At 45.8% G+C, this 24548-nt stretch overlaps 3 protein-coding genes across 4 annotated transcripts in view; 2 read left to right on the top strand and 1 right to left on the bottom strand.

The window, feature by feature from the left end:
* Window positions 1–2291, top strand: part of cmss1 (cms1 ribosomal small subunit homolog) — an 82340-nt gene extending 80049 nt beyond the window's left edge. For both annotated transcript variants that reach the window (XM_014174251.3, XM_014174250.3), the window contains 6 exons: window positions 187–246; window positions 580–682; window positions 795–855; window positions 967–1054; window positions 1196–1284; window positions 1427–2291. In XM_014174251.3, the coding sequence (XP_014029726.1) occupies window positions 187–246; window positions 580–682; window positions 795–855; window positions 967–1054; window positions 1196–1284; window positions 1427–1510 (485 nt within the window). In that variant the 3' untranslated portion in view covers window positions 1511–2291. The remainder of the gene's footprint in view (window positions 1–186; window positions 247–579; window positions 683–794; window positions 856–966; window positions 1055–1195; window positions 1285–1426) is intronic.
* A 62-nt stretch (window positions 2292–2353) lies between these two features.
* Window positions 2354–7202, top strand: cdc50c (Cdc50 family member C). The gene is made up of 8 exons (XM_014174248.2): window positions 2354–2478; window positions 2835–3047; window positions 4889–5005; window positions 5136–5243; window positions 5352–5442; window positions 5595–5744; window positions 6098–6310; window positions 6712–7202. The coding sequence occupies exons 2-8, from the start codon at window positions 2850–2852 to the stop codon at window positions 6897–6899; spliced, it is 1065 nt and encodes a 354-aa protein (XP_014029723.1). The 5' UTR covers window positions 2354–2478; window positions 2835–2849; the 3' UTR covers window positions 6900–7202.
* Window positions 7203–7514: 312 nt separating this feature from the next.
* The window catches only part of LOC106586701 (discoidin, CUB and LCCL domain-containing protein 2), a 41593-nt gene continuing 24559 nt past the window's right edge, over window positions 7515–24548 (bottom strand). The window contains exons 5-13 of the mRNA XM_014174247.2: window positions 18957–19090; window positions 18830–18870; window positions 18315–18655; window positions 16546–16693; window positions 12656–12787; window positions 12472–12565; window positions 11769–11818; window positions 11547–11681; window positions 7515–9627 (exon numbers count right to left, since the gene is read on the bottom strand). Of these exons, the coding sequence (XP_014029722.1) occupies window positions 9215–9627; window positions 11547–11681; window positions 11769–11818; window positions 12472–12565; window positions 12656–12787; window positions 16546–16693; window positions 18315–18655; window positions 18830–18870; window positions 18957–19090 (1488 nt within the window). The 3' untranslated portion in view covers window positions 7515–9214. The remainder of the gene's footprint in view (window positions 9628–11546; window positions 11682–11768; window positions 11819–12471; window positions 12566–12655; window positions 12788–16545; window positions 16694–18314; window positions 18656–18829; window positions 18871–18956; window positions 19091–24548) is intronic.

Here is a 24548-nt window from a genome sequence, read left to right as displayed (position 1 = left end):
GTTTTTGAAGCTGTCCTTTTATGGGAGTATGCGTGCACACTCGTTCGGTTTGCCTAGCTGTGTTTGGATAGGTGCCAGCCGAACTGAAGCATGCTGACGCCTTTAGTCTCTCTGTCTCGCATTCTTTCTCTCTCACTTTCTCTGAATTTCCTAATGTGACTTTCTTCTCTGATTGGTCACTCCCAGATTCCTGCTTCGTGAGGAGTAATGACCTCACACACAGCCTCTCCTCCTACCTGAAAGAAAGTGAGTTCAAACCAAACCATCACACCTTACATACCTAAATACATAACATTTTACATGTACATTACATACCTCTCACCAATACATTACTCCTTTTTAACCTTAATGTTACACTAATAGGACTGCTGTCCCATATGTGCTCTAAGTCTTCTGTCATGTTCCTAGATGTGTCCTTGGGTATTAACTCAATAGTCTGATGTTAGCTTCCACTCCTAATCACCTCTCCTTCATCTGCACTGCTGTAATAGAGAAAATTAGGAGAGGAAGCCACTTTAGACTATTGACATCCGTCCCTTGTATCACAATATATGTTTTTCCCTTTCTCTTTTCGCTCAGTTTGTCCCAAATGGGCTAAGGTCCAGAAGCAGCACACAGAGAAGAGTTCTGTGGTTCTGCTCATCGTCTGTAGCGCCGCGCTAAGAGTCATCGAGCTCATCAAGTGAGTGACAACGCACATCTCCCTCTTTTACCATTTATCATCTTTTATTGTGTATACATTATGGCACTTCTCAGCTCAATATAATGCTCCCTTGTTTTTACATCTTCACCAGACAGTTAACCACCTTCAAGGGAGAGGCCAAAGTGCTGAAGCTGTTTGCAAAGCACATCAAGGTAACAGACCCTACTGTGCAATAGATTCCTATGAATACTAATGTGTACAGATGAGCCATTCTGAGAGTGAGTAAAGCCAAGTGTGACCGTACTTTGTCTTTCTGTCCCCAGGTAGAGGAGCAGGTGAAGCTCCTACAGACAGGGGTGACACACATCGGGGTGGGGACGCCAGGGAGACTGAGCGCCCTCATTGAGAAAGGTACAGCTTGTCCTTAGTGTGGCTTAACTTACTGTGACTTTATTCTGATCCCCTAAACTTCAACTGGAGGTGTGCACTAATTCACTCCCCTTCTGGGATTTAACCCCATTTGACCCCTATCTGACCTCTGACCTTTTCCAGAGGGTCTGACCCTGCCTCCCCTGCGTTTCCTGGTTCTGGACTGGAACTGGAGGGACCAGAAGCTTCGCAGGATGGTGGACATTCCTGAGGTGAGACTACAACGCCCCCTGCTGGACCAGTAACAGTCACACTTTACACAGCATGGAAAATGTACTCTAGTAGTTCATGGGCTTTCTGCCAGACAGACTATATGGAGTTTCTTAATAACACAGCCCTCTTTTTCACTTCCAGGTCAAAGGTGACTTGCTGAAGCTGCTGGATATGGGGATCTTGAAAGGTTGTAGGGAAGGAAAAGTCAAAGTGGGACTGTTCTGATACAAACACACCTAGTGCCATAATCTGCCATTTTTTGTATTATTTTTTTATTTCACCTTTATTTAACCAGGTTGGCCAGTTGAGAACAAGTTCTCATTTACAACTGCGACCTGGCCAAGATAAAGCAAAGCAGTGCGACACAAACAACACGGAGTTACACATAAACAAACGTACAGTAAATAAATCTATATACAGTGTGTGCAAATGGCGTGAGGAGGTAAGCCAATAAATAGGCCATAGTAGCAGAGTAATTAAAATTTAGCAAATTAACACTGGAGTGAGAGATGTGCAGATGATGATGAGCAAGTAGAAATACTGGTGTGGAAAAAAGTAAATAAAAACAATATGGGGATGAGGTAGGTAGATTGGGTGCGCTATTTACAGCGATCGGTGAGCTGCTCAGATAGCTGATGCCATATACGGGGATACAAACACACACCTAGTGCCATACTCTGCTATATACTGACATACAAACACACACCCAACCAAGTCAGACTGGACCTCTTCTCATCATGCACTTGTTCACACGCGCGCACAAACACTCACACGCAACAAGTTAATTAGGGCCCGTCAAACCAATCCTGTCTCCATAACAGACAGAGACTGCTGGACATTTCAACCATCTACCCTATCCTGTGTTTACCCTCTCTCTGTGACACTGTGTTCTTGTTCTATTTTAAGTGACCATGTAAAATGTCTGATATGGTTTATACAGTGTTGTAGTTCAACAATAACACAGCCCAACAGTGTGATGGTTTGAATAAAGACATTCTGAATGGAACCAGACTCTCTTGTTTGTTCACACCAGCGGGAAGCCCCTCCCACTGAGTCTGTGATGTCATGAGTTGTTTCGCCCAGTAGGTAGTCTGGTTTGTCATAACATCCTGTGTGTAAGTGTGTTCTACAACAAGGAGGCTGGAACAGACAACGGCAACTAGTTCAGTGAGGAAGAAATAACGGATCATAAGGTACTGTCGGAAAATAAACCGGAGATATTTTAGTACTTGGATGATAGGCTGTAATACATCCGTTTGTATGTATGTAGGACTGAATCGCTAGGGAAAGAGTGAGCGAAGAACAGTAGAAAAATAAAAGAGGAAGTAGAGCAGAGGATTCTGGTTAATGAGTAACAGCCTGTCTCAAAGGTCTTCCCCAACCTAGCCCTAAGCCTGCTGGTAAAAGTCTCTTGGCAGGCAGGGGAGCGAGGGAGAGAAATGTTGATAAGACTGCGTTAAAGAAGACCGGAAGAGAAGAGAGGGAAGACTCCTGTTCCTTGCTTGTTTTCTGGTTGTCTGACTTTCCCGGTCTCATCACCCTTCCCCAGCCAGAGCTCTCTGTCATGGGCAAGGCGAAGGCCAACGCTGGGCCCCTGGCCCGGAGGCCTGATAACTCTGCTTTCAAACAGCAGAGACTGCCTGCCTGGTCCCCCATGCTCACAGCTCAAACCGTCCTGCCTTTCTTCTACGGTATGGCTACTGTGTGTGTGCTGCTGGGAGTGTGGCTACTTGTCACCGTGCAGAATACACATGAACTGAAGGTGAGTAAGCGATCCTTTCGAATAATAGAATATATATATTTTATTCTACCGATACACACACACACACACACACACACACAATCACTTGAAATGGAGCAGGTAACACCCTCCAGAGCGCATAGCTTATCATCTAACCATGAACACAAGATAGAGGTAGAAAGAGACTAGTTTCAGGGTATTCTGATAGAGGGAGAGGTAGAAAGAGAGAGGACTTCCAGGGTATTCTTTGAAGAAGTGAAGCTACAGTATAATAAATGGCTGTGGGAAACAAACATTCTAAGATTCATATAGATTGTAATGTGTTGGCTATACAGTGCATTCGGAAAGTATTCAGATCCCTTGACTTTTTACACATTTTGTTACGTTACAGCCTTATTCGAAAATAGGATTACATTTTTTTTTTCTCAATCCACATACTACCCCATAAAAAAAAAAAAAAGGTGAAATATCACATTTACATAAGTATTCAGACCCTTTGTTGAAGCACCTTTGGCAGCGATTACAGCCTAGAGTCTTTTTGGTATGACACTTGGCACACCTATATTTGCACAGTTTCTTCCATTCTTCTCTGCAGATCCCCTCAAAATCTGTCAAGTTGGATGGGGAGCATCGCTGCACAGCTATTTTCAGGTCTCTTCAGGGACGTTCGATCGGGTTCAAGTCTGGGCTCTGGCTAGACCATTCAAGGACATTCAGAGACTTGTCCCGAAGCCACTCCTGCGTTGTCTTGGCTGTATGCTTAGGGTCGTTGTCCTGTTGGAAGGTGAACCTTCGCCCCCAGTCTGAGGTCCTGAGCACTCTGGAGCAGGTTTTCATCAGGATCTCTCTGTACTTTGCTCCGTTAATCTTTCCCTAGATCCTGACTAGTTTTACAGTCCCTGCCGCTGAAAAAAATCCCCACAGCATGATGCTGCCACCACCACGCTTCACCGTAGGGATGGTGCCTTGTTTCCTCCCAGTGTGACACTTCGCATTCAGGCAAAAGAGTTCAATTTTGGTTTCATCAGACCAGAGAATATTGTTTCTCATGGTCTTAGAGTCCTTTATGTGCCATTTGGCAAACTCCAAGTAGGCCGTCATGTGCCTTTTACTGAGGAGTGGCTTCCGTCTGGCCACTCTACCATAATGGCCTGATTGGTAGAATGCTGCAGAGATGGTTGTCTTTCTGGAAGGTTATCCAATCTCCACAGAGGAACTCGGTCAGAGTGACAATCAGGTTCTTGGTCACCTCCCTGACCAAGGCCCTTCTGCCCCGATTGCTCAGTTCAGCTCTAGGAAGAGTGTTAGTGGTTCTCAACTTCTTCCATTTAAGAATGATGGAGGCCACTGTGTTCTTGGGGAACTTCAATAATACAGACATGTTTTGGTACCCTTCCCTTGAGCTCTGTGAACAATTCCTTCGACCTCATGGCCTGGTTTTTTTCTCTGACATGCACTGTCAACTGTGGGACCTTATATAGACAGGTGTGTGCCTTTCCAAATCATGTCCAATCAATTGAATTTACCACAGGTGGACTCCAATCAAGTTGTAGAAACATCTCAAGGATGATCAATGGAAACAGGATGCACCTGAGCTCAATTTCGTGTCTCATAGCAAAAGGTCTGAATACTTATGTAAAAAATTATTTCTGTTTTTTATTTTGAATAAATGTGCAAAAAATTGCTTTGCCATTATGGGGTATTGTGTGTAGATTTGATGAGGAAAATATTTTATTTCATCCATTTTAGAATAAGGCTGTAACGTAACAAAATGTGGAAAAAGTAAAGGGGTCTGAATACTTTCCAAATGCACTGTATATATTTCTCTCCCTCCTGCTATATCTCCTTCCCTCCCTCTGCAGGTAGACTACACACACGCAGGGTCATGTGATAAGTGTTTTGAGATGCGTAAAGACCGTGCCAATGCGAACCAGAGCTGCAACTGCACTGTGGTGTTTAACATCGAGAACACGTTCAAGGTGTGTGAGTATGTCTTGGTCTGTACACTTCGACAAGACCACAAGCTAATGTACTGTATGTGTCAGTGTTAAACATGTTGGAAACCAAATCTAAGTAAGAAGGACAGTGATGATGTGTTTCCTTTCCCAGGGAGATGTGTTCTTCTATTACGGCCTGATCAACTTCCACCAGAACCTCCGGCAATACATGGACTCCAGGGATGATGGACAGATGATTGGGAGAAATAAAAACCTCAAGGTAGCTACTGTTTATCTATCAATCTATTCTTCTCTGTCTTCATCCTCTTAATTTCCTGGTTCATTCTGAGCTTTTACAACATCAAATTCTTCCTGTCTGTATCTACAGAACCCAAGCTCCTATTGCGAGCCCTTCATAAAGGACAAGAACGGACTCCCTATTGCCCCTTGTGGGGCTGTAGCCAACAGCATGTTCAACGGTATTACACCATTACTCAGCAATATCAGTTTATGTCATCAGTCTCTGCTAATAATGTGACTGCATTAATATCCAGTGATATGATCAAATCTCTCCATGACATGAAATACCTGGTTTTGATTAACTGACGAGTTTTGTTTGTGTTTATCCCAGACTCCTTCACTCTGGTGTACCACTCAGCAGCGAGCAGTCTGGTGGTTCCTCTGTTCAGGAAGGGCATCACCTGGTACACCGACAAGAACGTCAAGTTCCGCAACCCACAGCTGGAGAACAAGACCCTAACGTTAGCACAGGTTTTTCAAGGTGTGTCTCACAATACACCCACACAGTGTGTTCACAGCATGTTCAGCGTCACAACACACCCACAGTGTGTTCACAGCATGTTCAGTGTCACAATACACCCACACAGTGTGTTCACGGCGTGTTCAGTGTCACAACGCACCCACACAGTGTGTTCAGCATCACAATACACCCACACAGTGTGTTCATGGCCATCATTATTATTAAATAGACATTTCTATCGCTGCTCTCTCTTGCCTTTCCAAATGTTGTATGACTGTTGTCAAAAACTTTTCCAAATCATGCCTCAATGTTGTCTAGCTGTTGTTAAAACATTGTCTGGACTCTAGATGTAAGCGTTGTCTGTGACTTGTCAGGCACGGGCCAGCCTCTGTACTGGCAGAAGCCAGTGTATGACCTCGACCCCCGGGACAAAAACAACAACGGCTTCATCAACGAGGACCTGATCGTGTGGATGAGGGAGGCTGCCTTCCCCAACTTCAAGAAGCTCTACGGTGTCCTGAACCGAGCCATAGAACCCTTCACCGAGGGGCTGCCGGCTGGAAACTACAGCGTCCTTATCTCCTACAGTATCCTTTGTTATGCATATTACTGTTACCAGGGAGATCACGTTGAGATTTGAGTCAATTGAATCAAAACTATATTTTTTTTACTGTATTTTCCAACAGCATGTTCCTATTTCCAACCCTTAGGTGGATTGGGGTTAATGTAGCTCGTTTCTCTTTGGATGGTAGTGAAACCGTAAGTTGTGGCTTGGAATATTGGATTTGTTTATTTGGTCAGTTACAAGAACAATGGAAAGTCACAGCACATTAAGCACAAAAACACCAACAACTATATCCTTTATCTATGTAATAAAAATGATGGTAACCCATTAAAGTAAGCCTGACTATTTAAATCCTCTGTTTAGATGAAAGGTTTGTGTTCACCTTATGTGGCTGTTTATCCTTGACCTCTGCCCCCTCGCCAGACTTCCCAGTGGAGTACTTCCAGGGCAGAAAGGAAGTGGTCCTGTCCACAGTCAGCTGGTTTGGGGGTCAGAACAACTTCCTGCCCATAGCCTACCTGGTCACAGGCTGTCTCATCCTGCTCCTCGCTGTCATCCTCACCGCCGTCTGGTGGAAGTTTGGTAAGAACGGACGGAATATGGAGGAGTGATGGAAAAGGTGACGAAGAGATATATGGAATTCATAATACTGTACATACAGTGAATGTGATTATTAAAATGGTCAATATGTATGTAGTTCTAGATTAGAGATGGGGGTTTGTGTTTTCGGCATTTGATCATCATGAATGCTTGTACTTGGTTTAATTTCCCTACATGACCTTGTGGTGGCAGTAGTGCTGTTAGAATGAAACGAGGTGGGAAACCATAGGAAATTGTTTTCAGTGATAATTTGTCTGTGCTTGAATATGCATTAAAAACATACTTTGGTGACTAAGTATTTTTTAAACCTCCCACTGGGTGTGTCAATGTGTAGTTCATAAATTAATAATCTGAGTTTTACCTCAATTAGCCACTGTTTTTCTAGAAACTGTGCTGCGCAATTTTCCCTACGTGTTCCAGCCCTCTAGCAATTTGAGTTCAACCAATGAGCTTCAGTCTCACGCTCGATGTGTGACAGCAGTATGCAATTTTTGGGGACCACCTTTGGCTCGTGAGTACTACTTTCAGAACTACTCGCTAAAAAGTATACAAAAGTACCAGAGAATCCCTTTAAGATGTGAAATATGACAATCATTGACGTTTTATTTTATTCACTGTAGACCGTGTAAAAGTTTTTAAAAAAGGCTTTATTTCTCCTTGTACAATCTGTGAAGACAGAAACACACTGACCTACGGCCAGCCTTACCTACTGAAGCCCTAACCTTTAACCTAAAATTCAACTGGTCCAGGTTCAGTGTTCAGGACAGGGATTGACCGGACTAATGTGCTCCACTGACTACAAACATGACTAATCAAACACAGATGCAGTACACTCGTAGGGACAGTCGTACAGACATAGCTAGCCGCACACAGATACTCTCTTTAGGACAGCCATAAAAAGACAGATACAGACATCTACTCGCACAAAGATACTAATGAAAGCCATTACATACGTGAAGACAGTCAATCTCTAAGAAATAGAGACAGCAATTCAGACACACATACTAGAATGAGGCGTTTCTGTAAATATTAACTTCTGCAATGCTGATTGGTCCCTAGTGATAATGTTATCTTGCCGTACCGTCTTTGTTGTTTCTGTAAATATTAACTTCTGCATGCCGATTGGTCACTAGTGATAATGTTCTCTCGCCGTAGCGTCTTTGTCAGGATCCGTACCTGACGCGGTAACCTAGACTACTCCAGTGTGAGTTTGGCTAGAGTGGATCATCTTCCTCTAGCACACAGAAGTCCTACAACCTCTGGATTCTCTGGGAATTTACAGACGGTGGCCATGATGATAAATGATGCATAATAATAAAACACAAGGCAATGTTTAGTCTCACTGACATATTGTAGAGACAGCCCTTCTGTTGGACAGCTCCTCTAGGATCACCATGAGGGCAGATTCTTCCTCTTCAAGTAACTGGTCCTAGTCTGGCAGTGTGTGAATCCAATCGGGCAAATACAAATGGCACCTAAACGTTATGCAGAGGTCCTTTTTGACTGTCACGTGAGGCAAGGTGACCATGACAACAGTGTAACCATGAAAACAGTACAACCATAATTATTTGAAGCTGATTCGTCACCGCTTTCCATAGTGTTTTTTTTGTGAGTCATTTTCAGCAGGAATTATAAAAGAAATAAATAAAAAATTATTTTTCAGAAACTTCAACAGGTTTTTGGCATGGATTTCACTCTAGCTTTATGTATAAGGTGATTGGTTAAACTCAAACATTTCCACAGGTCTGATTTTGTGAACTAACTGAAAGCTGAAATAGTACAAGCCTCCAATCAAAGCGTACCGTAGTAAACTGAGTAAGCTCCTCTTTAGACAGGAGACCTTTATGCAGAGAACACTTCAGTGGTAGAAACATTGACTTTCTATAGAAGGCAACCACTTCAGAGAACCTATTGTTTGGAGAATTGTTTCACTTTTAGATTGACACGAAAGGAACTAAAATATATATATACTCAGTTTGACAAAACATCAAATTAAGAGACACACAGAGGGGACTTAGCCTGGCTGAAACAGTAGTGAGCTCTCCTCTTTCCGTTCTCTCGCTCTCATGTAGACATTCATCTTTATGGTTTCAGTGATAGGACTGGTATGGTACTATGCTAGCACTCTCCGGCCATGCACGTACAGGTAGACACTCACATATAGACTCCTCTGTAGACACACTCACATACAGACATCTAACTTGAAGGTAATGTTCTTTACAGTTTAATTCACACTCCCTCTCTCCATCATCCCCCTCTGTCAATGGGGGGTGTGGTTTATGGTTATGGCCTTGTCAATCAAAGTACTCACGCCACCTCTTCAGCTCTACCCCACTGGCTTCTGAGAGCTGCTCTGAGGCACCTGGTAGGCTAAATCCTTAGTGGGTGTTGCCTGTCCTGTACTCTTGGGCGTGTCATACATTGACCTCCCCGATTGCCCGCTGTCTGTTCGCGTGAGAAGGGAGGCAGGGCCACGGCCCATGAAGCTGGAGACTGTGGTTGGCTGGTTCAGTGTGGAGCTCCCTGATAGGTGGCTTGCAATGTCAATCATAATGGGCGTGGCATACTCTGCACCGGAGGCGGGCAGGGGTTCAGCGTAGGCATGGTAGATGTCTGTTGCCATGGGAGCGTCGTAGCGGTTAGGGTCCGTGTAGCCGGGGTCAGAACCTTCCTCTGGCTTGAAAGTTGACCTCTGACCTAGTGATGTCACGACACCGCTGACCAGGGGCTGGGCATACTCTAATGGAAAAGATGGAGAGGGTGTGTTAAACACACAGTTCACACTGTGTGGCCGTGTCTGAATAACCATAACTGCGATCTAAATAGTATGCATTTTAAGTATTCAAAAATAGAAAGGTTTATAGTATGACATTTCAAGGATGCTTTAAATGCCAGGATGTTATACTAATTTTGGATTTTCTTCTAGGAGAATTCAGTGTGGACTTTTGAGGAAGAGAATAGTCTTTCCAGACTCATGTGTGTCTGACAACAGCTGATAAGTTGACAAGGGGACGTTCTGTACCCAAATCAACACAATTGTGCATTAGATTACACATTCTCAGGAGCCTAGTATGTTGATATGTTGTTTACTGTGTTCCTTTTTCATAAACAGAATGTTCTAAGTAGTATATAGTACAATTATTACACAGTATAGCGGTGTTTGATACCCATACTAACATACTGTCTACAACATACTTAATGAGTATATACTACATATTATATACTATTAGAACATTTTAGTATACTGTAAACGAACGGTATCATTTCAGTTGACCATACTAGAGGTAAGCCTGTCTACCGGAAGTTGATGCTATTGCTAGCTTGTTAGCATAACAAATTACTATCTCGACATTTTATGACTTGGGGTGTGTTCGTAAATTCAATCTGGAGTCCCAGAGTGCGCTCTGAGCGTTCGTAAATTCACAGCGTTGTCAGATCGTAAATTCAAAGTTTCTCTCTTGGAGTGTTCAGAGAGAACAGTGGACGCTCTGACCGAGGAGCAGGGTTGATCCGAGCGTCCAGACCGAGGAGCAGGGTTGATCCGAGCGTCCAGACCGAGGAGCAGGGTTGATCCGAGCGTCCAGACCGAGGAGCAGGGTTGATCCGAGCGTCCAGACCGAGGAGCAGGGTTGATCTGAGCGTCCAGACCGAGGAGCAGGGTTGATCCGAGCTTTCAGACCGAGGAGCAGGGTTGAGCCGAGCGTCCTGACCGAGGAGCAGGGTTGATCCGAGCGTTCTGACCATCACAACGGCAGTCAAGCACACACGCTAACTGGCTAGCTACTTCCAGACACATAATGAGAGAATACCTCACTCTGACCATATTACTCGCCCTGGCAGAGCTGATTAGGCAGTTTTCATGTTATCCAGAGCGTTGGTGACTGTAACTGTGCTGCTGGCAACAATTTAATTACGCTTTTCCCCCGACGTTTACTGACACTGGCCACATTCAACTGGTGTTGAGCGTTTGTAAATTCATCAGTTATTCTGCGCTCAGACAAGAGTCTCTGAAATCGGAGTAGATAGCCAGAGCAAATGTATGTCCATTGAACGCACAATGACTATACCACTTCGCTAAGAATGACGTGAATAATAAAGTCAAACATTGGGTAGTTAGCTGGATAGCATATAGTTAATATACTGGCAAGTTTGATGTATTAGTAGCCAACTAACATTAGGTATCTAGCTAACATAGGTATCTACTGCTGTCGTGATATGTGGTTTGTAATGGTAGCGTAGCCAACAAATTGTCAGCCAACATAACATGTAGCGTAACTTATTTGAAAAGTCATAACTTTATTACATTGCTCAACATTTGCCATAATTAGTTCAAGCAATGAATTTGTATCCGCTCGTCGGACTTCGGCAGCATATTTTCTGAAAACGTTGTGAAGCCAGGGCCATTTTCTGAAGAATTGCATTATGGGCCCTAAAAGCATGGCAATCGTGTCCACTGCTTGTATACCTCGTAGGTAGTATGACATCCAGGTACTGTTGGCATACTAACTATATCCATACTATGACTAATAAGCATACTACAGACTCAATTTACATCACAAATAGTATGGTTAGTGCGTTTAGTATGAGTATTCGAACACAGCTTATGTCTTTTTAGTAAGTAGTAGGCAAGACATTTGGGACAAGGCCTGTGTGTGTACCTGCGGGTTCGGCCCGTAGTCTGGGGGTGTTCCCTCTCACTCTGAGCCGGCCCACCTCACTGCTGCTGTAGCGGACTGACTCCTCCCCCTCCGCCATCTTGGACGGCAGGAACTGCTTCATACTCTTCCACCAGTCTGGACAGAGACACACACGCAATAAACATCTAAACACACACACACACACACACACACACACACACACACTGAGAGCGTTGTGTTTACCTGTACGGTCCCAGTGAGACAGGTCATAAGCTCCCTCTGAACTATTCTTCCTGAGGAGAAAGACAAAACAGAAAGAAATGTAACATACTGACCACACCGCTAGCATTGCAAAATAAATGTACATTGTTAACGCGCTGAAAGTCTCGCCTCTCCCATCTCCTCATTGGTTTTTAGGAGCATATACCCACGTGGGTGATTGAAAGATGAATTGAGGTCCACAATCCAGTCCAGTTGGTGATGATAATGCACCTTAAAGTTGGTTGCCAACAACCATATAAAGTCCACAGAAGAAGACTGAAGGAGGAGGGATTACTAGAAACTAACTAGGCTTCCCCTTTTATCTGTGGATTAATTGTTGGAGTAGAGAACACACAATTGTGTGAATCAAAATGGGTCAAAATTATACAAAGACCCAGAAAAAAAGACTGTGCATTTCAGGAAAAATAACAACCCAAATGTTTATCTCAGGACAAATTAGCTAGCAACAGCATGTGTTTGACCTGACCTCAAATTAATATAGTTGGTTCAAAGTTTGTTTTCACACATCAACCTGCGTGTCCTGATCATGTCTAGTGTGGATGGACAAGATCAACATAATGGTGCATGCGCATGCCCGGCCTAGTCAGAACTGAAGTGTTCTAGTTTGTTGGGAGCTACTGAGTGGATATCTGTTTAGTTGTTACTAGTTATAGTTCATCCTCACCTGTTCTTCCAGTGCCAGGCACAGACCATGGTCAAGATGAGGGCGGTCAGAATCATGACCAACACCGGCACCAACACCGTTGCCAACGCCACGTCTACGACCACAACACGACCAGTGTGAACCAACCACAATCAACAACACATCAACTAGACACGGACTCTTTTCCCTCTCTCCTCTCGCTCACCGTTGATGGTGCATGGTGGCATGGTGGTGTTTCTGATGTCAGGGGTGTGGGTGGTCCGGCCGTACATTGGGGGGGTGTCTGTGGCCACTGAGCGAGGGGGAGGCCGAGGGGGGTGGTATGTCCGGGGCCTCGCTGTCCAATGGAAGAAGAGACAGAACAGTTAGGATCACATGACTCCAATAGAGTAGACTCATCTTTGTTTTTCATTTTGCAGCACGTAGTAAAATACAATGAACACATGACAATAAATATAAGTTCCTACCAATGATCCTGCTACTTGGTTTAACAATGTTACCCAGCCTGTTCTTACGCTTTAAGTTTATATTGCCAAAACAGCAAATCATATTGAATGTTCAAATGGATTATATATATATATTATCTGTAAAAGATAGTCATCAGCGTCCAATCCACCCTGAAACAGTTTCCTCAGGAAGAACAGGCTCTTATTTCACTTTGTACAGATCGCATCCACATTGGCCTCAATAGGATCCCTCAACTCCAATAGCTAGGTTGCCATCTAATGACGACGGTGCATAAAGATGTCGGAATTCAGATATGACGTCATTGTTTTAGCACTATCCACAGAGTTTTAAACTACAGCGCGCAACATGTTTCAATGCACTGTTAATCAGCACAATCAAATGTTGGGTTTTTTCAAATTGCTGGCGTCTTAGAGCTAAAATTGAGATCATGTATACTGTGCTAATGACGATTTAAAAAACATTAACGAAGAGCAATGTACAATACGGCGAACTTAGCAAACAAGGTATTTGTGGTAAGTACATGGGGGCTGCCATCTTTATGCACCTCTCCGCTATTGGCGACAGATTTATATGAGAATATTCGAAAAGAAAATATGCGCATTTTCCCACCAGTGGTGTTTCCACCAAACTGACTTGTTGCAGATAAAAATCAGTGAGTGATGATGTAGCACACACTTCAGTTTACATGTACTGATTAAAAATGTAAAGTTCGATGTGTTTCCATCGCATTTTCAACTTTACCGAGAGTTAGACTGTTGCGTTAAATAACAAAATGTACCTACTCAGGTTTTGGCACATGCACTCTAGCCAACAGATACAGTGTGGGTAGGCTGTGAGGGTAGGCTAGTCTACATGATTCGATTATTATGGATAAGAGCAAGAATATTCGTATTTGTCAAACAGCAGTCAAGCTTCGATCATCATGTCACCAGAATCAGACCCTAGATATTTATTGGAAAAGAGCATGAAGATCACCACCCTGTGAAGTTCATCATGAGTTATTTCATCTGTAGCCTAATAAACTGCATGGTTTCCTGAGTCGTAGTGGGAGGACCACACACCATGTCATCGCGTGACTTCAATATGATTATTATATCAATATTTGCACATCAAGGCATTTCCACCACCATTTCGGTAGTGAATACTCATGGAGAAAAAGGTGTAGATTCACGTGCAGAGCGCGGCAGGTGTTTATTGCGCCTTCGCAGAAGGCAGGAATCACGGTCACAGGCAGGCAGTGGTCATACACAGGCAGGCAAACAGGCAGGTGAATCAAAACTAGAACTCAAGGCTATAACTGGTTCTCACAAACGAGCTAGAAAAAGGCTTAGTAGAGTCAAAACGAACAATACCTCACAAAGACAAAAGAATGAACGGAACTAAATAAAGAGCTGATGAGACCAGGTGAGAAACTATCACAGGTGAAATCAAATAACAAAAATGAAAGACAGGGCTACGTCAAGAACACAAAGAAACAGGGCTACGTCAAGAACACAAAGAAACAGGGCTACGTTCAAGAACACAAAGAAACAGGGCTACGTCAAGAACACAAAGAAACAGGGCTACGTTCCAGAACACAAAGAAACAGGGCTACGTTCAAGAACACAAAGAAACAGGGCTACGTCAAGAACACAAAGAAACAGGGCTACGTTCCAGAACACAAAGAAACAGGGCTACGTTCAAGAACACAAAGAAACAGGGCTACGTCAAGAACACAAAGAAACAGGGCTACGTTCCAGAACACAAAGAAACAGGGCTACGTTCCAGAACACAAAGAAACAGGGCTACGTTCCAGAACACAAAGAAACAGGGCTACGTCAAGAACACAAAGAAACAGGGCTACGTCAAGAACACAAAGAAACAGGGCTACGTCCAAGAACACAAAGAAACAGGGCTACGTCAAGAACACAAAGAAACAGGGCTACGTTCCAGAACACAAAGAAACAGGGCTACGTTCCAGAACACAAAGAAACAGGGCTACGTTCCAGAACACAAAGAAACAGGGCTACGTTCCAGAACACAAAGAAACAGGGCTACGTTCAAGAACACAAAGAAACAGGGCTACGTTCAAGAACACAAAGAAACAGGGCTACGTTCCAGAACACAAAGAAACAGGGCTACGTCAAGAACACAAAGAAACAGGGCTACGTTCCAGAACACAAAGAAACAGGGCTACGTTCCAGAACACAAAGAAACAGGGCTACGTTCCAGAACACAAAGAAACAGGGCTACGTTCAAGAACACAAAGAAACAGGGCTACGTTCCAGAACACAAAGAAACAGGGCTACGTTCCAGAACACAAAGAAACAGGGCTACGTTCCAGAACACAAAGAAACAGGGCTACGTTCAAGAACACAAAGAAACAGGGCTACGTTCCAGAACACAAAGAAACAGGGCTACGTTCAAGAACACAAAGAAACAGGGCTACGTCCAAGAACACAAAGAAACAGGGCTACGTCAAGAACACAAAGAAACAGGGCTACGTCAAGAACACAAAGAAACAGGGCTACGTTCCAGAACACAAAGAAACAGGGCTACGTTCCAGAACACAAAGAAACAGGGCTACGTTCCAGAACACAAAGAAACAGGGCTACGTCAAGAACACAAAGAAACAGGGCTACGTTCAAGAACACAAAGAAACAGGGCTACGTTCAAGAACACAAAGAAACAGGGCTACGTTCAAGAACACAAAGAAACAGGGCTACGTTCAAGAACACAAAGAAACAGGGCTACGTTCAAGAACACAAAGAAACAGGGCTACGTTCCAGAACACAAAGAAACAGGGCTACGTTCCAGAACACAAAGAAACAGGGCTACGTTCCAGAACACAAAGAAACAGGGCTACGTTCCAGAACACAAAGAAACAGGGCTACGTCAAGAACACAAAGAAACAGGGCTACGTTCAAGAACACAAAGAAACAGGGCTACGTTCAAGAACACAAAGAAACAGGGCTACGTTCAAGAACACAAAGAAACAGGGCTACGTTCAAGAACACAAAGAAACAGGGCTACGTTCCAGAACACAAAGAAACAGGGCTACGTTCCAGAACACAAAGAAACAGGGCTACGTTCCAGAACACAAAGAAACAGGGCTACGTTCAAGAACACAAAGAAACAGGGCTACGTTCCAGAACACAAAGAAACAGGGCTACGTTCCAGAACACAAAGAAACAGGGCTACGTTCAAGAACACAAAGAAACAGGGCTACGTTCTAGAACACAAAGAAACAGGGCTACGTTCTAGAACACAAAGAAACAGGGCTACGTTCAAGAACACAAAGAAACAGGGCTACGTCAAGAACACAAAAAAACAGGGCTACGTTCAAGAACACAAAAAAACAGAACACAAGGTTGACTAAGAAAATAAATACACAACCTTACAATTTCTCACAATTATTTTACCAACACAAAAATATCCCACCATGTCGAATGAACAAATTAACATTTATAAAATTGTACCAAAACTTCCTGCTCCTATCACAGCTCCTGTGAATTTTTTCATACGGTATGACCTTACTCGCATAAAAACTGGATGGAAACGTGGTTAGTGACACACAATGATAAAATTATTGAAATTCACTAATTGGCTACAAAGTCAAAACTGCATGTGATTGGCTGGTTTGGTTACCTTGATGGAACTGGCATCCGAGCAGCTCAAACTTGAGGGCAATTCGCTGGTGCCACTGGGTGGGGCTTATCCTCACATACCGCGCCTCGATTGGTGGGATGAAGTTATTGCGCACCTCCTGGAGATAATTGGTGTTCCCTTTAAAAATCTATCAGGAAACAGAAACAGACTTCTGTAGCAATAGCTAAAGGGGTTCCTAATAATATATTACACTTAAGCTATGTTTCCAAATTATATCGCATGTTATCTTGCCTGTGCCTACTGCCAATAGGTCTACTGTATTGTACATTTTATGTATGGTGTATAACAAATGTTTGATTGCTGCCTTCTTACAAGTCTCTTGTAAAATAGATTTTCACTAGTATAAGTAAGGATAAAAAGCCCTGATTACAGAGCCTGACTAGCACAAGCACTCAAATCTCCATCCATCTTTAATGAGCTGCTGTCTTGACCGAGTCTGACTGACCACAGCACTTAACAACCAGTCAGCACTCATGTTTCCTGCCATAAACAACCACAATCAATTACTGATGCCATAGAAACCAACGACTCCATCTTGCACTCCCGTATTTTTGTCTAAAGAGGCTCTCTCTATCCTTAAAGGTCATGAACAGCCAAAATCATGTTTTCCATGAAATTTGATGATATTTGAAGGAAACAGGATCAAAATATGATGACCAAAGTATGAAAAATGACTTGCTTCTACAATGATACAGTTTGATCAAAGTTACTGGTCCTCTCCCCCATGTCAACACTTGGATTAATGATTAAGGGGACAACTTAAACTCTCATTTTAATACAGCAAAGGTAACATGATATTCTCTAACCTCATTTAAATAAGTACAGCCTTGTAACCAACATTGGAGAAGGCGTTTGCAGAGGGGCGTGGTTTATATAGCTAGATAGCTACTCTACTGGTGCTAAAATACTTAAATGTTTCCCCTTTCATCCGTGTCTGGTGTTGGCTAGTTACTGGCTAGCTAGGTCTTCGTCCGTGTCTGGTTTTAGCTAGTTACTGGCTAGCTAGGTCTTCGTCCGTGTCTGGTTTTAGCTAGTTACTGGCTAGCTAGGTCTTCATCTGTGTCTGGTGTTAGCTAGTTACTGGCTAGCTAGGTCTTCATCTGTGTCTGGTGTTAGCTAGTTACTGGCTAGCTAGGTCTTCGTCCGTGTCTGGTTTTAGCTAGTTACTGGCTAGCTAGGTCTTCGTCCGTGTCTGGTTTTAGCTAGTTACTGGCTAGCTAGGTCTTCATCTGTGTCTGGTGTTAGCTAGTTACTGGCTAGCTAGGTCTTCATCTGTGTCTGGTGTTAGCTAGTTACTGGCTAGCTAGGTCTTCATCTGTGTCTGGTGTTAGCTAGTTACTGGCTAGCTAGGTCTTCATCTGTGTCTGGTGTTAGCTAGTTACTGGCTAGCTAGGTCTTCAGTCAGCATGGAACAAAAAGGGGGGGGGGGGTCCTTCAAAACTCCCACCCAGTTGTCAACACATCTGTCAGTGCTGCTGTGAACCGCATCAAAAGAGAATAAAAATTACATCATTGATGCAATTTCAATGTTGTTTGAGTTGCTTTGTGTATCACTAAACTAGCTTGAGATGATTTGTTTGCAACACTGCATCCAAGTTGCTTGACATAGGCGTTGCAAAGAGCTGTCAGTCAAGGCCAGCTCATGAATATAAGCTCCCCACCCTGGTAGTTAGCCATGAGGGAAAAAGTACTTTTCAAAATGACTATTCAGGACCTTTAAGGTTATTTATGAGGGACATTTTCATCACCTTGTCCTGGGTAGCATCTGCCTCCCGATAGATGTTCCAGTGCTGTCCGTCATTGCTGTAGAGGACCCGATAGGCTGACACATAGAACTGGTACTCCAGGAGGGAGGAGCCTGTAGTGGTGATGCCTGTGATCCTCTTCTCCTTCTTCAGATCCACCTGTAGCCACTGCTGCTGGTCGCTGTGAGCCGACGCCCAGGGAAGCCCCGCCCCATTTAGGCGGGCCCCAGTTGGGCCCCACTCGCTGGGTTCGCCAATCACGTCACTCCATTCCCACACCGAGGAAGCAAAGAGCTGGGAGTCCCTAACAACACCCGACTCTAGACCTAGTGTCCCATAGCAACCTGAGAGAGAGAGAAACTGTGAGTCTGTATTAAAGTGGGAGGACACGTGGCTGTTTTGGATATTGTAGAAGTGATTGTGGTGGCAGGTGTAGTTGAAACAGATACAGAAGCATGTGGCTATGGTGGTTCTGGTATCATGGTCTGTTTTTGTATATTGTAGCTGATTGAACTCACCACTCGTCTTGAAAGTGAAGAGGCTGTTGGACAAGGGACCACTGGAGAGAGAGAGACATAATGACTGCGAGAGATGAAAAGGGAAGAGAAAGCAGATGTATTCTCCCAGACAGACAGGAGTACTTACACAGTGGAGGAGACATTGTTAGCCAGCGAGCCATCGTAGTGAGGGATGCCCTTACTGTTGACCACACTGATCTGACCGCCAACAGAGTTAGACACCACACCTGCATGGATGGCTGCTAGACACACTGGAGACGACTGAGGGAGGGGAAGGAGATAATGATTATGATCCATTCATGACTGTTTGGAAAATGTACATTTGGATGTATGACCATCTTCATAAAATGACTGCTGTGTCAATTGAATCCCTGCTGTTGCAGAGAAGGGGTTAGAACAGGAAGAGAGAGATGATCATGAGGGGTAGATACGAGAGTGACAGAGGTAGAGAGAAAGGAGAGAGAAGGATGGACAGAGAGGAAGGGAGCAGTGTGTCAGTGGTTGTGATTATTTTACTGTCAGCTGAGAGGCCATATACCCCAGTGAGGGACAGTGTGTTTTAGTGAGATAGATCACAGAGGACAGCTCTCAGCCCACAGCCCCACAGATAACAGGAGATAAGTCAGCATGACAATGTCACTTCCTGGCAGGGGGAACACTGCATGAAGAAAAGAACGCTGATCCAAGGTCTGTTTCAACTCTTTAGAAATGCTTCCTTCCTTCCGTCAATTAATCTTATATTAAAATCACTGAAAAAAGTTGTATTGTTGAAACTCTTTCCTTATTTCCCTTTAGTAAACCCTTAGCATTCCAGTAACTGACTCAGTAATTTACTGACATCATAAAATGGATCCATTCATGCATATATTAGCAAAACACACACACGCAAACTAGTGAACACACACTTAGTGAGACCAGTTCCCAGCAGTGGGCAGCTAGCTGGGTGAGTGAAGTGGGATGGTTTTATACACACACACACACACACACACACACACACACACACACACACACACACACCCCGACTTTAACCACATAGTTGAGGCACCCACAAGTACTGAACACTTGCCCTCTCAGCTCTAAAACATCCCAGTAAGATACACCACATCAAAAGCAGCCCCCCACCAAACCACTTACACAAACACACTGCACTAAACCACCCCACCCAGCCACTCGGAGCACAGACCACTTACACAAACACACTGCACTAAACCACCCCACCCAGCCACTCGGAGCACAGACCACTAACAAACACACTGCACTAAACCACCCCACCCAGCCACTCGGAGCACAGACCACTAACAAACACACTGCACTAAACCACCCCACCCAGCCACTCGGAGCACAGACCACTAACACAAACACACTGCACTAAACCACCCCACCCAGCCACTCGGAGCACAGACCACTTACACAAACACACTGCACTAAACCACCCCACCCAGCCACTCGGAGCACAGACCACTTACACAAACACACTGCACTAAACCACCCCACCCAGCCACTCGGAGCACAGACCACTTACACAAACACACTGCACTAAACCACCCCACCCAGCCACTCGGAGCACAGACCACTAACAAACACACTGCACTAAACCACCCCACCCAGCCACTCGGAGCACAGACCACTAACAAACACACTGCACTAAACCACCCCACCCAGCCACTCGGAGCACAGACCACTTACACAAACACACTGCACTAAACCACCCCACCCAGCCACTCGGAGCACAGACCACTAACAAACACACTGCACTAAACCACCCCACCCAGCCACTCGGAGCACAGACCACTTACACAAACACACTGCACTAAACCACCCCACCCAGCCACTCGGAGCACAGACCACTAACAAACACACTGCACTAAACCACCCCACCCAGCCACTCGGAGCACAGACCACTAACACAAACACACTGCACTAAACCACCCCACCCAGCCACTCGGAGCACAGACCACTAACACAAACACACTGCACTAAACCACCCCACCCAGCCACTCGGAGCACAGACCACTAACACAAACACACTGCACTAAACCACCCCACCCAGCCACTCGGAGCACAGACCACTAACAAACACACTGCACTAAACCACCCCACCCAGCCACTCGGAGCACAGACCACTAACACAAACACACTGCACTAAACCACCCCACCCAGCCACTCGGAGCACAGACCACTTACACAAACACACTGCACTAAACCACCCCACCCAGCCACTCGGAGCACAGACCACTAACACAAACACACTGCACTAAACCACCCCACCCAGCCACTCGGTGCACAGACCACTTACACAAACACACTGCACTAAACCACCCCACCCAGCCACTCGGAGCACAGACCACTAACAAACACACTGCACTAAACCACCCCACCCAGCCACTCGGTGCACAGACCACTTACACAAACACACTGCACTAAACCACCCCACCCAGCCACTCGGAGCACAGACCACTAACAAACACACTGCACTAAACCACCCCACCCAGCCACTCGGTGCACAGACCACTTACACAAACACACTGCACTAAACCACCCCACCCAGCCACTCGGTGCACAGACCACTAACACACTGCACTAAACCACCCCACCCAGCCACTCGGTGCACAGACCACTTACACAAACACACTGCACTAAACCACCCCACCCAGCCACTCGGTGCACAGACCACTTACACAAACACACTGCACTAAACCACCCCACCCAGCCACTCGGAGCACAGACCACTAACAAACACACTGCACTAAACCACCCCACCCAGCCACTCGGAGCACAGACCACTAACAAACACACTGCACTAAACCACCCCACCCAGCCACTCGGAGCACAGACCACTAACAAACACACTGCACTAAACCACCCCACCCAGCCACTCGGAGCACAGACCACTAACAAACACACTGCACTAAACCACCCCACCCAGCCACTCGGTGCACAGACCACTTACACAAACACACTGCACTAAACCACCCCACCCAGCCACTCGGAGCACAGACCACTAACAAACACACTGCACTAAACCACCCCACCCAGCCACTCGGAGCACAGACCACTAACAAACACACTGCACTAAACCACCCCACCCAGCCACTCGGTGCACAGACCACTTACACAAACACACTGCACTAAACCACCCCACCCAGCCACTCGGAGCACAGACCACTTACACAAACACACTGCACTAAACCACCCCACCCAGCCACTCGGAGCACAGACCACTAACAAACACACTGCACTAAACCACCCCACCCAGCCACTCGGAGCACAGACCACTAACACAAACACACTGCACTAAACCACCCCACCCGGCCACTCGGAGCACAGACCACTAACAAACACACTGCACTAAACCACCCCACCCAGCCACTCGGAGCACAGACCACTAACAAACACACTGCACTAAACCACCCCACCCAGCCACTCGGAGCACAGACCACTAACAAACACACTGCACTAAACCACCCCACCCAGCCACTCGGAGCACAGACCACTTACACAAACACACTGCACTAAACCACCCCACCCAGCCACTCGGTGCACAGACCACTAACAAACACACTGCACTAAACCACCCCACCCAGCCACTCGGAGCACAGACCACTTACACAAACACACTGCACTAAACCACCCCACCCAGCCACTCGGTGCACAGACCACTAACAAACACACTGCACTAAACCACCCCACCCAGCCACTCGGAGCACAGACCACTAACAAACACACTGCACTAAACCACCCCACCCAGCCACTCGGAGCACAGACCACTTACACAAACACACTGCACTAAACCACCCCACCCAGCCACTCGGAGCACAGACCACTTACACAAACACACTGCACTAAACCACCCCACCCAGCCACTCGGTGCACAGACCACTAACAAACACACTGCACTAAACCACCCCACCCAGCCACTCGGAGCACAGACCACTAACAAACACACTGCACTAAACCACCCCACCCAGCCACTCGGAGCACAGACCACTAACACAAACACACTGCACTAAACCACCCCACCCAGCCACTCGGTGCACAGACCACTTACACAAACACACTGCACTAAACCACCCCACCCAGCCACTCGGTGCACAGACCACTAACAAACACACTGCACTAAACCACCCCACCCAGCCACTCGGAGCACAGACCACTTACACAAACACACTGCACTAAACCACCCCACCCAGCCACTCGGAGCACAGACCACTAACACAAACACACTGCACTAAACCACCCCACCCAGCCACTCGGAGCACAGACCACTTACACAAACACACTGCACTAAACCACCCCACCCAGCCACTCGGAGCACAGACCACTAACAAACACACTGCACTAAACCACCCCACCCAGCCACTCGGTGCACAGACCACTTACACAAACACACTGCACTAAACCACCCCACCCAGCCACTCGGTGCACAGACCACTAACACAAACACACTGCACTAAACCACCCCACCCAGCCACTCGGTGCACAGACCACTTACACAAACACACTGCACTAAACCACCCCACCCAGCCACTCGGTGCACAGACCACTTACACAAACACACTGCACTAAACCACCCCACCCAGCCACTCGGAGCACAGACCACTAACAAACACACTGCACTAAACCACCCCACCCAGCCACTCGGAGCACAGACCACTAACACAAACACACTGCACTAAACCACCCCACCCAGCCACTCGGAGCACAGACCACTTACACAAACACACTGCACTAAACCACCCCACCCAGCCACTCGGAGCACAGACCACTTACACAAACACACTGCACTAAACCACCCCACCCAGCCACTCGGAGCACAGACCACTAACACAAACACACTGCACTAAACCACCCCACCCAGCCACTCGGAGCACAGACCACTTACACAAACACACTGCACTAAACCACCCCACCCAGCCACTCGGAGCACAGACCACTTACACAAACACACTGCACTAAACCACCCCACCCAGCCACTCGGAGCACAGACCACTTACGCAAACACTCACACAATGCATGCACACGCACACACATAAACACAAAAACGCTCCCTCATTACAACACATCACACACCAACCCAAAGGGGTAGAACTAGAGAGAGACACATTCCGACTGAGAAAGTTGACAGAGAGTGTGACCAAGTAAAGGAGAGGTGCAAAGATAGAGGGACTGGGTGTGGTACACTGACCCCCCCCCCCCCCCCCCCCCCCGGTGACTTGAGGTGTGATCTAGAGGTCTCCATGGGTCCAAAAAGTTAGACTCGTTCTAAAATGAATCCGTGGCTTTCCCACCCGACCCGACATTACAGACTACAAAAGGAAGCACAGCCGAGAGCCCAGTGACACAAGCCTACCAGACGAGCTAAATCACTTCGAGGCAAGTAACACTGAAACATGCACAAGAGCATCAGCTGTTCCGAATGACTGTGTGATCACTCTCTCCACAGCCGATGTGAGAAAGACCTTTAACCTGTCTGGGCTAGGGGGCAGTATTTTCACAGCCGGATGAAAAACGTACCCAATTTAACCTCTTACATCTAGACGTTCCGCTAGCGGAACACCTGCTCCAATATCCAATGATAGGCGTGGCGCGAATTACAAATTCCTCAAAAATCCAAAACTTCAATTTTTCAAACATGACTATTTTACACCATTTTAAAGACAAGACTCTCCTTTATCTAACCACACTGTCCGATTTCAAAAAGGCTTTACAGCGAAAGCAA

This window comes from Salmo salar, chromosome 25 (genome assembly GCF_965601325.2).
Source record: "Salmo salar chromosome 25, fSalSal1, whole genome shotgun sequence".
NCBI classification, from domain to species: domain Eukaryota; kingdom Metazoa; phylum Chordata; class Actinopteri; order Salmoniformes; family Salmonidae; genus Salmo; species Salmo salar.
Note: the sequence above shows the minus strand (reverse complement) of the source record. Positions and strands in the feature narration are given on the sequence as shown.